This window comes from Ailuropoda melanoleuca, chromosome 13, assembly GCF_002007445.2.
Source record: "Ailuropoda melanoleuca isolate Jingjing chromosome 13, ASM200744v2, whole genome shotgun sequence".
In the NCBI taxonomy this organism is placed as follows: Eukaryota; Metazoa; Chordata; class Mammalia; order Carnivora; family Ursidae; genus Ailuropoda; species Ailuropoda melanoleuca.
In genome coordinates, this window is record NC_048230.1 from 25375974 (window position 1) to 25388078 (window position 12105).

The window sequence follows — 12105 nt, forward strand, 5'->3', positions numbered from 1 at the left end:
GTTTGAAAACTAAAGCAGTCCTTTTCAAACCCAAGATTTTTCTGGGGCTTGCTTTATATTCTTTCTCTTTTCGTCTTTTAACCATTTTTAAAAATTTAAACACACACACACTCTCAGTGTGTCACACTCCAAGCTCATCAGGGCCACCACCAACTTCTTCTGTGCTGCCACAGGAAGCCACATCGTGTAGACACCCACATTTCCCTGCCGTGCTGAGCACGTTTTAATTTCTTATAAAGCTGTCTTTGACCCAGACGCTCTAAGTTTTCCCTGGTCTTCCTTAAATTCCTGACCTGTGCTTGTCCCTGTGCATGAAAAAGTGAGAAAGAAAGAGGACACTAGCCTGCACACCTGCCATGGGTTCAGACAAGGGCCTGGCTGGGCCCCGGCCAACCTGCCTGGTACCTGCCCATGTAAGGGTGTCAACACAAGTTTTGCAATAACAAGAGATAGGCCACATCACAATCCTATCTTCTTACAGTTTCAGCAATTCTTGAAACTCTTGGCACTTCTTGCCTGATTTTCCTGTTTTGATGAGGAATGTGAGCAGTTAGATATCAGTGACTCTTCTTTGAAGCAAAACAGAACAGAACAAAGCACTTGACTGTAGCTGTCACCCACGAGCCCCAGCTTTAAATGTTATTTCGCACTCGGCCACCAAAGTGCTCCTGGGTGTTTTCAGGATGCTTCTTGGGCCTCTTGATAACTCCTCCTGTGAGTGATTCCGCACTCCTTTGTCTCCTCAGAGCCACCCACATAAAGCTACCCTCTAAAAGGAGCTTGTGCAGGTGCTGGAGGAGATGAGGGCTGCCACGTGCATCCAGGAAGAGAAGGGGACAGAACGGCCATGCAGGCCCACATCCCTTTTCCCCATACCCCTTTTGCTGTTCCCCCAACATCTCCTATCACACTCCATTCCCTGTGGTTCCTTCTCTAATGTCAACCCCATGCTGTTCTGGGGCCTGGAATTCCATGGGTCAGTGAGGAAGAGGGGTACCCAGAAGAGATTAATCCCTTTCCCAGAACAGAAAGTAGGTTCTGTACTACCCAAGAAAGCTTTTGGTGGGGCTCTCCAAGCTGGGAAGACAGGAGCCTGGGTTATATCCGTCAAAGGCAGGAATGAAAGACCCTTATAGGAGGCTGAGTGTGATGTTCCACTGGGAATAGACGATCTCAAAATTAGACTCTGAGAGCTCAGGAATCAGTATTCAAGGTCAAAGTGTCAATGGAAATAATACGTGTGGCATTTACAAAGTGCTTCCATACACAGAGACCATCACAACCCCATGAGGCTGGTGGCCTAGGCATTCTCTCAGAGGAAGAGTCTGGAAGTTGGAGAAGTTGACAACTTATCCAAAATAAGGACCCGAAGATTCTTCCTCCAGAACAACTCATAATTCTACTGTAACTGTCATCCAGCGGGTCACACTGTCATTAGCAGGTGAGACCCACTGCCCAGCCCCATTGTTGCTTACTTCACACAGAGGGCAGAGTGGGGTTAGGTGGCAATCCCTGGGTTCTGATGCCCTTGCTTCCTTGCAACAGGAGCACTGTTTTCTGGGAAGGTCTGGCTCTGGAACTGTTGACCTCAGCAATGGTAGACTGGGGGCCCTGTGACGTGGGCTGGAACTCTAGGGCAGGCTGTGCCTGGATTTGCCCTTTGTTTTGCTACCAACTTCTCTCCACACAAGAAATCCACATTAACAAGTGGGTGATGTCTGGTGGAGACTTTTCCTTTGAAGGAAGTCCCATGATCCCTTCATCTGATGAAGGAACACCGCTTATTTTTTGATACAAGACACCCAATTTGGGAATTAATGAAGAAGGACAATGATCATGTTTGTGCCAGAATAAGACTTTATTAGGAAGTTGACAAGGGACCCTGACTACATCTCCAAAGACCAAAAGAGTGACAAGGAAGATTTTTTTCCCCCAATTATATGCAGTTTTATAGCCTGCCTATCAGCTCCATCACACTTTCATGTGATTATTCTGAAATCACATTTAGATGAGTATCTGTTCAAGCATAACATGTTACACAGGTATGTCATTGTGATAACAGTCTTGCACGATCCTGCTGTCGATGTCTCTATATGCTCAGAAGACAGAGTGAGCTGGTAAGAAAACTTTGCAGNTTCTGAAATCACATTTAGATGAGTATCTGTTCAAGCATAACATGTTACACAGGTATGTCATTGTGATAACAGATCTTGCACGATCCTGCTGTCGATGTCTCTATATGCTCAGAAGACAGAGCGAGCTGGTAAGAAAACTTTGCACTCCAAAGGATCAAGCCAGGGAATTCAGTGGAAGGCAGAGTTGACACTTAGAAGCTGGAGCTGCTAGAAATTCTTCCTTTGTCCAAAGTGTGGTCACCACAGGAGTAGCTTGTATGAAGTAGAGTTGAGATGTGACTTTGGAACCCTTCTCCTCCTCCTCCTGCCACCGGGCCCTCTAGCGCACAAAGGTGTTGCAAGGTCCGCACCGAGCACGTTGGACACAAGGATTGGAGATGCAAGGCCCGATGGGCTTGTCACATGCATTGGTTGTGGCACATGGGTTGCAGGGGAGCCTGCAGAGAGAAGACCAGGAGGGCCAGTTAGGGGGAAATGAACTGAAGGATAGAAAAATACTAAATGCACTTTGTATGAGAATATAGCACTTCCTCAGACTGCCTCCAACCAAAAGCTTGGAAATATCCACTTGTTTCCATCAAGACAATTTTTCATCCCCGCAGCAACCTCATGCACTCCAAGGGAAATAGCACTAGCCTCCCACTCACTTGCAGTCCTCGCTCTCCAGCAGGCCCCGGTACGTGTTGATCTCGCACTCCAGCCGGGCCTTGATGTCCAGCAGCACCTGGTACTCCTGGTTCTGCCGCTCCAGGTCACTCCTGATCTCAGCCAGCTGGGACTCCACGTTGCTGATCAGGCACTGCACCTGGGCCAGCTGGGAGCTGTAGCGCGCCTCGGTCTCCGTCAGCGTGTTCTCCAGGGAGTCCCTCTGTGCAGAGAAGGTAAAGAATATCACAGAGCTGCTCCTCAGCTTCTCCAGGGGGTTCCAGAGAAGTCCCAGGCTCCCCGAGGTCAGGAGAGTGTGGCCAGTACCCTGAACAACACCCACCAGGTTGTGCTGGGCCTGCAGCTCGATCTCCAGGGCATTGACCGTGCGTCTCAGCTCGATGATCTCCGCCTGGCAGGTCTGCAGCTGCTCCGAGCTGGACACCACCTGCTTGTTCAGCTCCTCGGTCTGAAACAGCACAGGGGAGAAGACAGGGTCAGACCCTGCCTCAAGGGCCCCACGGGGCCAAGGGTCTCGAGCAGCCATGTGCTGAGATGCCCACCTGGGTGGTGAACCATTCCTCCACGTCCCTGCGGTTGGTCTCCACCAGGGCCTCATACTGACTCCTGGTCTCGTTGAGCACGCGGTTCAGGTCCACGGTGGGGGCTGCGNGCCCCACGGGGCCAAGGGTCTCGAGCAGCCATGTGCTGAGATGCCCACCTGGGTGGTGAACCATTCCTCCACATCCCTGCGGTTGGTTTCCACCAGGGCCTCATACTGACTCCTGGTCTCGTTGAGCACGCGGTTCAGGTCCACGGTGGGGGCTGCGTCCACCTCCACGTTGAGGCGGTCTCCGATCTGGCAGCGCAGGGTGTTGACTTCCTGGGGGAGGAGGGGGAAGATGGAAAGTATCACAGAGGGTTCAGATACTCTAAGAGAGCACGGGTCTGCTTGTGATCATTCTTAAGCCTTCAGCAGCTCTGTTTCATCGGATCCTCTTGTAACTGGGTTCTATAATCCGTGACTAACCTGTGTATTCCACTTTGCAAAGTGCTTTCACACCCATGACCTCTTTCTGACCCCATATTTGGGGTGCTACCCCTCATTTAGAGAGCAGATTCTGCCTCCACGCTGAGCTGTGATAGACCACAGTGTAAACTGTGGGCCCCAAGCACCCAGCTCAGTGTTTTTGCTCATACACCACAGAGCCTATTAGGTTTGATTCTTAACCATGGCTAATAAAAAGGTGAGAGTCTGGCTAAAGAGGAAATAAAGAGTGCTTACTTCAAAATCTGCCATCTGAGGTGAAATAGACCTAACTGGTGATTTGTCAGTTCTGTCAACCTAGATTTTGCTCAAAGAAGTATCTCTTCATTTCCCTGCTCTTCTCTTCACAGAGCCAGCATAGCTTGGTACTTGGGCTTCGGTAGATATCAGGCTTGAATTGAGGGCCATCTCTACCACTTACTATATGGCTTCTAGAAGCTTCTAGAAACCTCAAGTTCTTCATCTGTAAAATGAGAACTACCTCTAGCACAACGTGTGGCACACAGTAAGCTCTTGATTAATATTAACTATCACTGTTTACATCGTTCTGGCATTTAAGGTGTGCACAAAAAGTCCTTCTTCTTCATCAACTGACCAAGCAGTGACAATGAGTATTTTGCTCAACATCTCCTCCAGGCCACACTGAAGAGCAGAGAAAACTCTGGAGGAGAAGGGGGAAGAGTTGGTTTTGTTTCCGGCTGAGCCCTTTCTGCTGGGTGGCTGTCCTGGCCTCTCCAGTTGCTAAATGGGGAATTGGGATACAAGATCTCTGCAGCCCAGTGTGCTCTGTCTGACCTAGGAGTGGAAGAGGCTGTGGGAGGTGCCTCGTTGCTGGCCTTTCCTCGTTACTGGGGCTTGCCAACCTCTTTACTCTTATTCCTGCCTCCTGCAGAAACGTCCTAATCTCCTATCACAGGCTTTAGATTGCTCATTCTCTACAAATCCCTTTTTGTTTGGTGGACAGATTCCTAGGCTAGTTGAGCCTCTCCCACACCCCATGGCAGTTGGAAACAGGCCTCAGCGAGTTCGAGCCTGTTGCTCTTTGGGGAACCTCACCTGCTCATGGTTCTGCTTGAGGCTCAGCAGCTCCTCCTTCAGGGACTCCACCTGGGCCTCCAGGTCGGCCTTGCACAGGGTCAGCTCATCCAGGATCCGGCGCAGGCCGTTGATGTCCGACTCCACCAGCTGCCGCAAGCCCACCTCCGTCTCGTACCTGTGGTACAGGGGCATCAGGGACCCACCTGATGGGAAGGGGCCTGGCCCTGACTCTCGTGGGGTTTGGTTTGCCACACAACGGGAAATTGGGGCTTGTGTTTTCTACAGCCTTCTCTTTCATTTGGGTGTTTAACACCGAGCAGTAGCTCCTAGAGGAAAATGCACTGGCCATTATTTTTTGTTATATAAGGAGCCAGTAGATTTAGGGAACGAAAGTCCATAAGCTGTGAGATTTCCAAAATTAATACACTTCTCACATTCACCTGATTGCATTCTGTGCATAGTAGGGCATCGGGGAGGGGGGAGCTATGACTTCTGCACTGGATGGGGGGATATCACCATACAGAGAAGCAAGAGAGGGGATCTGAATCTGGAGAACAGAGCTCTGAGCTCTGCTGAGCAGTGGTTCTGTGGATCCTGGGGAAAACATCTAGGAAAAAGCTTTGTCGATGTTTGTCCACGTTGAAGACAGGCTAAAGGGAAGGAGAGAAAAGAGAGGACACCCTACTTGCCCACTCACTTGGTCCTGAAGTCATCTGAGGCCAGCTTGGCATTGTCAATCTGCACCACCAGCCTGGCGTTCTCTGCCTTGCTGCACAAGATCTAGAAGACCCAAAACAGTCTAGAATGAGCTTGGTTATTTTTAACCAACTGCAGTTCCTACTAATTCACTTACATGGAAGGAATAGAATGAGAAATCACAGTGGATCTTATATAAGATTATTAAATGCTGTCCATGCACCATAGGTGCTCAATAAATATTTGAAAAATCAAATTAAGGAGGGCACGTATTGCATGGTGCACTGGATGTTACACGCATGTAATGAATCATGGAACTTTACGTCAAAAACTAGGGATGTATTGTATGGTGACTAACAATATAATAAAAAAATATTATAATAAAAAAAGAAAAATCAAATTTGAAAAAAGAATACAGAAATGTGTGAGCAAAAGTATTAGTACATAAGTAATCTTTTTCTTTCCTAATAACTGGCAATACTAAGAAGCTGAGAATAATAACTAACACTTATTTTTAAAAACCTACCATAGCTCACACTGAGCATGGAGCCTGCTGAAGATTCTCTCCCACTCCCTATGCTTCCCCCCCACTGCCCCAGCTCACATGTGCTCACTCTCTCTCCCTAAAAACAAAACAAAACTACCATAAATCTAGTATAGTTCTAGGAGCTGAAGATACAAAAATGAGTAAACACTTGATCCTGCCCTCGAGAAACTTCCATTCCAGTGGGAAGATAAATATGTAACTGGCAGTTGGAGGGGCGAGGTCAGGGAAGCAGGCATGCATGCCCTCCCAGCTGTCCTGGATGACTTGGCCCCATTTCCTCCTAGGTGGTTTCTACTCTTTCTGATTTTAGCCATTTTATGCCCTTGCTAGACACTGAACACCAGGAGAAGTCCAGAGGCATCCAGGTCAGGAAAATAATGAGGATAATTAGGTACCCAGAAGAAGACAGCAGTAAGAAGTCAGAGTAGTCAAAAGTCCAGAGGAAGGAGAGAGAAAATAGTCCAATTCTTACTAAAGGTTCTGCTTCCCCAGCTTCCTTCTTGGGCTCAGGCCTTTTCTCTTACCTGAGGGTAATAAATCTGGAGCTTGGCAATGCATGGAAGCATTTGGAGGCGGCTTTTAATTACAGCTTATTTATGCAAAGTGCTGCTACTTGCACATAGACTAGCACTATGCAAATATTCAGGCCTAACAGTCCTGAGCCTCACACAAAGTGGGCACCCAAGAAAAAACGGAAAAGCCAGACTTTAACTGAGAATTTGTACTGTATCTTAATCAGATCTCGGATTCCCTCCCTACAACTTCCTGCTGAAGGCAGCGTGGTGGCCGCCCCCTCACCTTCTGCTGGAGCTCCTCGATGGTCCGGAAGTAGGACTGGTAGCTGGGGCACACGAAGGGCACCTGCTGCTGGCACCACTCCCGGATGCGGCTCTCCAGCTCCGCGTTCTCACGCTCCAGCTGGCGCACCTTCTCCAGGTAGCTGGCCAGGCGGTCATTCAGGAACTGCATGGTCTCCTTCTCGCTGCCATTGAAGGAGCCCTCGCAGAACCAGCCGCAGTTGCCCACGTTGGCGGGGATGTTGCAGGCCCCGGGCAGGGTGCAAGTGTGGCAGCTGGGGGGCACGCAGGGCCGGGAGGAGCAGGTGGAGCGGCAGCTCAGGTTGGGCAGGCAGCAGTTGTAAGGCATGGTGCTGGAGGGAGCAAGGCGCCCAGCTGAAAACAGAGTCCAAGTTCTCCAAGCTACGGATCTGTGGGTCTCCTTCCCCTGGGGAGCATTTATATCCCCTCCACAGAGGGTGTGGACATGGAAGGCAGCCCTTTTTTTCTTACTCATTTAGTGATTGTCAAAAGCCCTTCCCCCTTGGTTTGTTATGTTTCCTCAGAAGAGTCGCTCACCTCATAAAAGACTTCACTCGGGCTTCTGCCTAAGTCAGGACTCCTCTTCCATGCTGCGCATCAATGAAGTAAGAGCTTCATGGAGTGGCTTCAAAGACCTGGACTCATTAATGCCCTGGCCTTCATTAGCGGGGTGTGGCAGGTCCAGGGACACTGTTGCTGCTTTGTCTCCTGGCTGGATGGCCCTGACTCCTTGGCAATTCCTTGCCTCTTCTTGCTAAGACGGGAAAGCACAGCTCTTGCCTGTGTATCTTTTGCTAGGTCAAATTACCAAATGCCAAATTCATGGTTCTCAGAAAGAGGAATAGATCCTTCTGGAATAGTTAAAACAGCTTGGTTCCCAGTGGCCTTGTTTCTTGATGTGGCAGACATCATATTCATGATAATGTAAATCAACCAAATAACAGGTATGCACCAGGATAACAGTATGTACAGGGCACTGTGTGGAATAGAAGGTAGGACCAGGGCTATGGTCAGAAGGAGCTGACCCTTGTTGAGCACTTGCACAGGCTTTTCTTGGTACTTGACACTTTTCACAAACATGATCTCATTCACACCTCACCAGGACCCTTCAAGGTACATGATATTATTCCCATTTTACAGATGGGTAAATGGACACATAGAAGCTAGGGAGTAATATATTGCGAAGCCAGGATTCCAGCACATATCTCTGTTCTTTCCATCACCCCATGCTGCTTAAATACAAATGAACCATCTCCTTTCCTAACTTCTTCAGACAGATCATTTCTTCCTCCTCTGTGAGCTCTCATCTTACCTTGAGCATGGAAGTGCCCAGCTTCTGTGCTCACCTATCTCTGTGTCTGAGTTCCCTGAAGGCAGGAACGGGGTCTAATTCTCCGAATCCTCAGCTCTAAGTGCATGGTACTCAGTAGACACTCAGTGGTGTGTATTGAGTGGATGAAGGAATGAACATAGTAAGTGATAAGTATAAGGTTGAGGTAATGGGGGCAAGAGGGCACTGCCAGGATGGGAAATTCACAGGTATAGATATGTGCTGGGGTGCAAGTCACAGAGGAGGAACATGGGTCCTGCAGGGGGAAGAGTGGTGTGCACACACATCAGGCAGGAGAGTCCAAGTTCTGGTCGGTGAGACTAGTGGCTGGGAGGGGAGAGGTGTGAAGGGAGGTGGTAAAAGAGAAAGCTGTATGGGGAGTTAAGGCCATATGGTAGAGGTTCTCTATGGCAAAGCTAAGGAGCTTAGACTGCCCTGGAGGGAGAAGTTTTAGGAAATGTTTAGCAAACATTTATTTGTTTTAGCAAAATGAAGGTAAGGCTGGAGGCAGAGGGACCAGCAGGTGATCACAGTAGTCCAGGCCAGCAGTGAGGAGGGACCAAGTTTAACTGTCTGCAGAGGAAGTATAAGAGAAGAAATGATGTAAAAACCATTTTCAAAGGAGCAATTTTTTTCTGCCGAACATTTTTAAAATTTTTCTATTAAGTTCAATTATCAAACATTGTACACCATTAGTTTTTGATGTAGTGCTCAATGATTCATTAGTTGTGTATAACACTCAGTGCTCATCACATCCCATCACATCAAAGAAGCAATTTTTTAAAAAACAAGCAATCATTTAGAAACATGAGGTGTGGGAGAGAATCAAGAATGAAACCAATATTTGGCAAGCAAAATATTTAGGAGAAAAACTTTGCCATTCACAGAAACATAGACTATTTTGCTCATCAAGGATAAACTAGCCCACTTCCTTTAATAGAGATTTAATTAAGTCCTTCCCATGTGCCGGGAAAAGAGCCACACACTGGAGATGCAGTGGTGAGAAAGAGAGGCAAACCTACAACCTAGTGAAGAATGCACACCAACCAGGTGCAGGATACATCTGTGATGGGGCAAGCCCCAGCTTCTATGGGAACATGCACCAGGGGACCTAACCAGAGTGAGTAGAGGTCTAGCAAGGCTTTCTGGAGGAAGTACACATTGCATTCAAGCATGCTTCCCATTTTTCACACAAAAGCTTATATAGGAAATTATAATACATTATAGCTCATTGGGGCAAAGTGACTGGGCTGCCTTGGACAACCACTCCAAGGACTCAGAGCATCAGTACTATGGACCCCTCTAACCCATTCACCTCAGTAAGGTTGGAAAGTTCTGCAATAAAGGAACCAAGAAAAGTTCAGTAAGCACCGTGTAAGCCAGGGAGTGACAGATGAGGGTGAAGGAGAAGCAAACTCTTTCCATCATCTCATGCTGCTTAGATATAAATGACCTAGCTCCTTCCCTAACTTCTGACAGATCATTTCTTCCTCCTCTGTGAGCTCTCATCTCACCTTCAGCATGGCATTGTCATGACTTACATGCTTCTCTCTCTCTCTTTCTACTTGAGTTCCCTGATAGCATGGAAGGGCTTTTATATGAAGGATTTTGTACACCTCCTTGAGGAGCTTAGGCCTTATCTGAAGGTCAGTGTGGAGCCATTGAAGGTTCTAAGGAGAGGAGTAGTCTAATTTCATTCTTGATCAGCTATGTTTGAAGGAATGGTGGAATCTATACAGGGAAATGTTCTTCTGGTCCTTGGAGTAGCAAGCCTAGAAGTCTTGACAGCGATGATTAGAACAGGTATGATCCTAGTGCAGATGTGAGAACTGGAGAAATGAGCCAAGGGAGAATGTACATGGAGAAGAGCAACAAGGGCCTAAAGACCAAACTTTGGGGAACTCCCCCAACCAGAGAGTAGGAGAAGGAAAAAGAGTCAGAGAGAAATGGAGAAATGGCAAGAGAAAATGAGGAGAGCCAGCTCATGGCATCAGAGAAGGCCAGGGAGGAGAGCTTCAAAGGAGAGGTAAAGGTCAAAAGTGTCAAGTGTGGCAAAGGGGCCCTGTAAGATCAGAACCATGGAGAGGTTCTTGGATACATTGACCAACAAGTTGTCAGGACCTTTCCAGGTTCATATCGATGTGCTTATTGTGCACTGTACCTATGCTCTTCAAGTAACTCCCACACTGAACTTTAAGCCATCAAGACTTTAAACACCCAGAGTTGAGATTCTGTTGTTTAAAGAAGTCCTGCCATAATCAGTTTGTACACCTGATTATAAAGCTTGTGAGCTTTGGTCTTACCAATACAGACTTTCTACAATAATTAGAGTGTGCTTTAAGTAGTTTAAAGATGTCAAGCTTGTTTTGATTTGATGATTCATAATAGTTCATGATTTAGGAACATCTACCCAAGAAACATAAGCAATCAGAAATGCCCATGCATATAACTCCACTTCTGCTTTGTTGCAAGACAGAAGATAAGATTTGTTTGATTTCCCAAAGAGAAACTATGAGGAAAAAATTCAGTTGTGTGCCTTGATGCATTGTCTGGTGAGGGGACAATGAACTGTTGTTCTAGCAGAGAGCAGAGCAGAACTCAGAGAAGTATGCTCACAGCAAGAGTCCAAGACTCAGATGTAGCTGCAGATCCAAAACCAGACTGCCATGCATTCAGCTCTTCCTTCCGCTCTTCCATTTCCTAATGTAGATCCCAAATGCCAGAATTGTCAGAGAGAGGGAAAATTTTGGAACAGGTGTGATATCAGGGATCTTAATGACCATCTTATCCAAGCCTTTCATTCTATAAATGAGGAAACTGAGGCTCAGAATGGAGAAATGGCTTACTTAGGATCATATAATTAGAAGGAAAATCTGTTAATCCCCACTGCATTCCCAGTTCCCATCACCACAGTGCAGAAATATTGAACAATTTCACAACCAGTATGATCTGTCAACTACCTAAGGGCAAAAATCAGAGAAAATAAGAAAAGGGGAAAAATAGAAAAAAAACTCACTTGTTAACCCATAAAAACGTACTTGTTACCCATAGATATGTCATGTTGAAGAAGAATAAGGGGTGATTATGGAAATGTTAGAATTCAGTGATACTGTTTCCTTATTGCGATGCTGATTTCAATCATCATTTTTTTTCAATCACTATTTCTAACTGATGATATAATTATGTTCCAATAGTTTAAAACAACTTAAATACAATTATATCCCATCAGCTGGAGTGACTTAGAACACAAACAATAGTGACATTACTCAAGAACAGTATCTTTACCCAAAATAAAATATACATAGTCATAACTAAATCAAAAATTACATGAGTTTAACAATGAGAACAATTGAGAGAGAAAAAGAATCACACTATAATGATGACACTGGATGCTTTTTTAAAAAAGATTTTATTTATTTATTTATTTATTTATTTATTTATTTATTTGAGAGAGGGAGAGAGACAGCAGGTAGAGGGACAGAGGGGGAGAGGAGGGAGGGGAAAAGAATCTCAGCAGACTCCGTGCAGAGTGTGGAACCCTATGCAGGGCTTGATCTCATGACCTTGAGATCATGACCTGAGCTGAAACCAAGAGTCAGACACTGAACTGACTGAGCCACCCAGGGGCCCCAACACCAGGATGCTTTTAAATGGCAGAGTTTTGCTTTTCCCCCTTCTCCGTACTTTTTGTTCTTTGCAGATTTTTTGAAAACATATCTATTCCTGTACACAAGCAAAAGAAATAAAATTTACAGGGGGCGCCTGGGTGGCACAGCGGTTAAACGTCTGCCTTCGGCTCAGGGCGTGATCCCGGCGTTCTGGGATCGAGCCCCACATCAGGCTCCTCT

At 46.7% G+C, this 12105-nt stretch overlaps 1 protein-coding gene across 1 annotated transcript; it reads right to left on the reverse strand.

Moving 5' to 3' along the window:
* Positions 1–2147: 2147 nt before the first annotated feature.
* Positions 2148–7303, reverse strand: LOC100474980 (keratin, type I cuticular Ha3-I). The gene is made up of 7 exons (XM_034641240.1): positions 6908–7303; positions 5564–5646; positions 4885–5041; positions 3502–3663; positions 3124–3249; positions 2783–3003; positions 2148–2572 (listed from the first exon to the last, which is right to left on the reverse strand). Exons 1-7 carry the CDS (start codon positions 7253–7255, stop codon positions 2455–2457), a joined length of 1215 nt encoding a protein of 404 aa, XP_034497131.1. The 5' UTR covers positions 7256–7303; the 3' UTR covers positions 2148–2454.
* Positions 7304–12105: the final 4802 nt, after the last annotated feature.

What these genes read in the sequence shown, in the direction of transcription:
- LOC100474980 (XM_034641240.1), bottom strand. Translation starts at nt 7,255, where the DNA reads ATGCCTTACAACTGCTGCCTGCCCAACCTGAGCTGCCGCTCCACCTGC. An exon ending in TCAGATGACTTCAGGACCAA is followed by an intron (nt 5,042 to 5,563) that starts GTGAGTGGGCAA and finishes CCTGTACCACAG; the next exon opens with GTACGAGACGGAGGTGGGCT. An exon ending in TGCAGGCCCAGCACAACCTG is followed by an intron (nt 3,004 to 3,123) that starts GTGGGTGTTGTT and finishes TTCTCTGCACAG; the next exon opens with AGGGACTCCCTGGAGAACAC.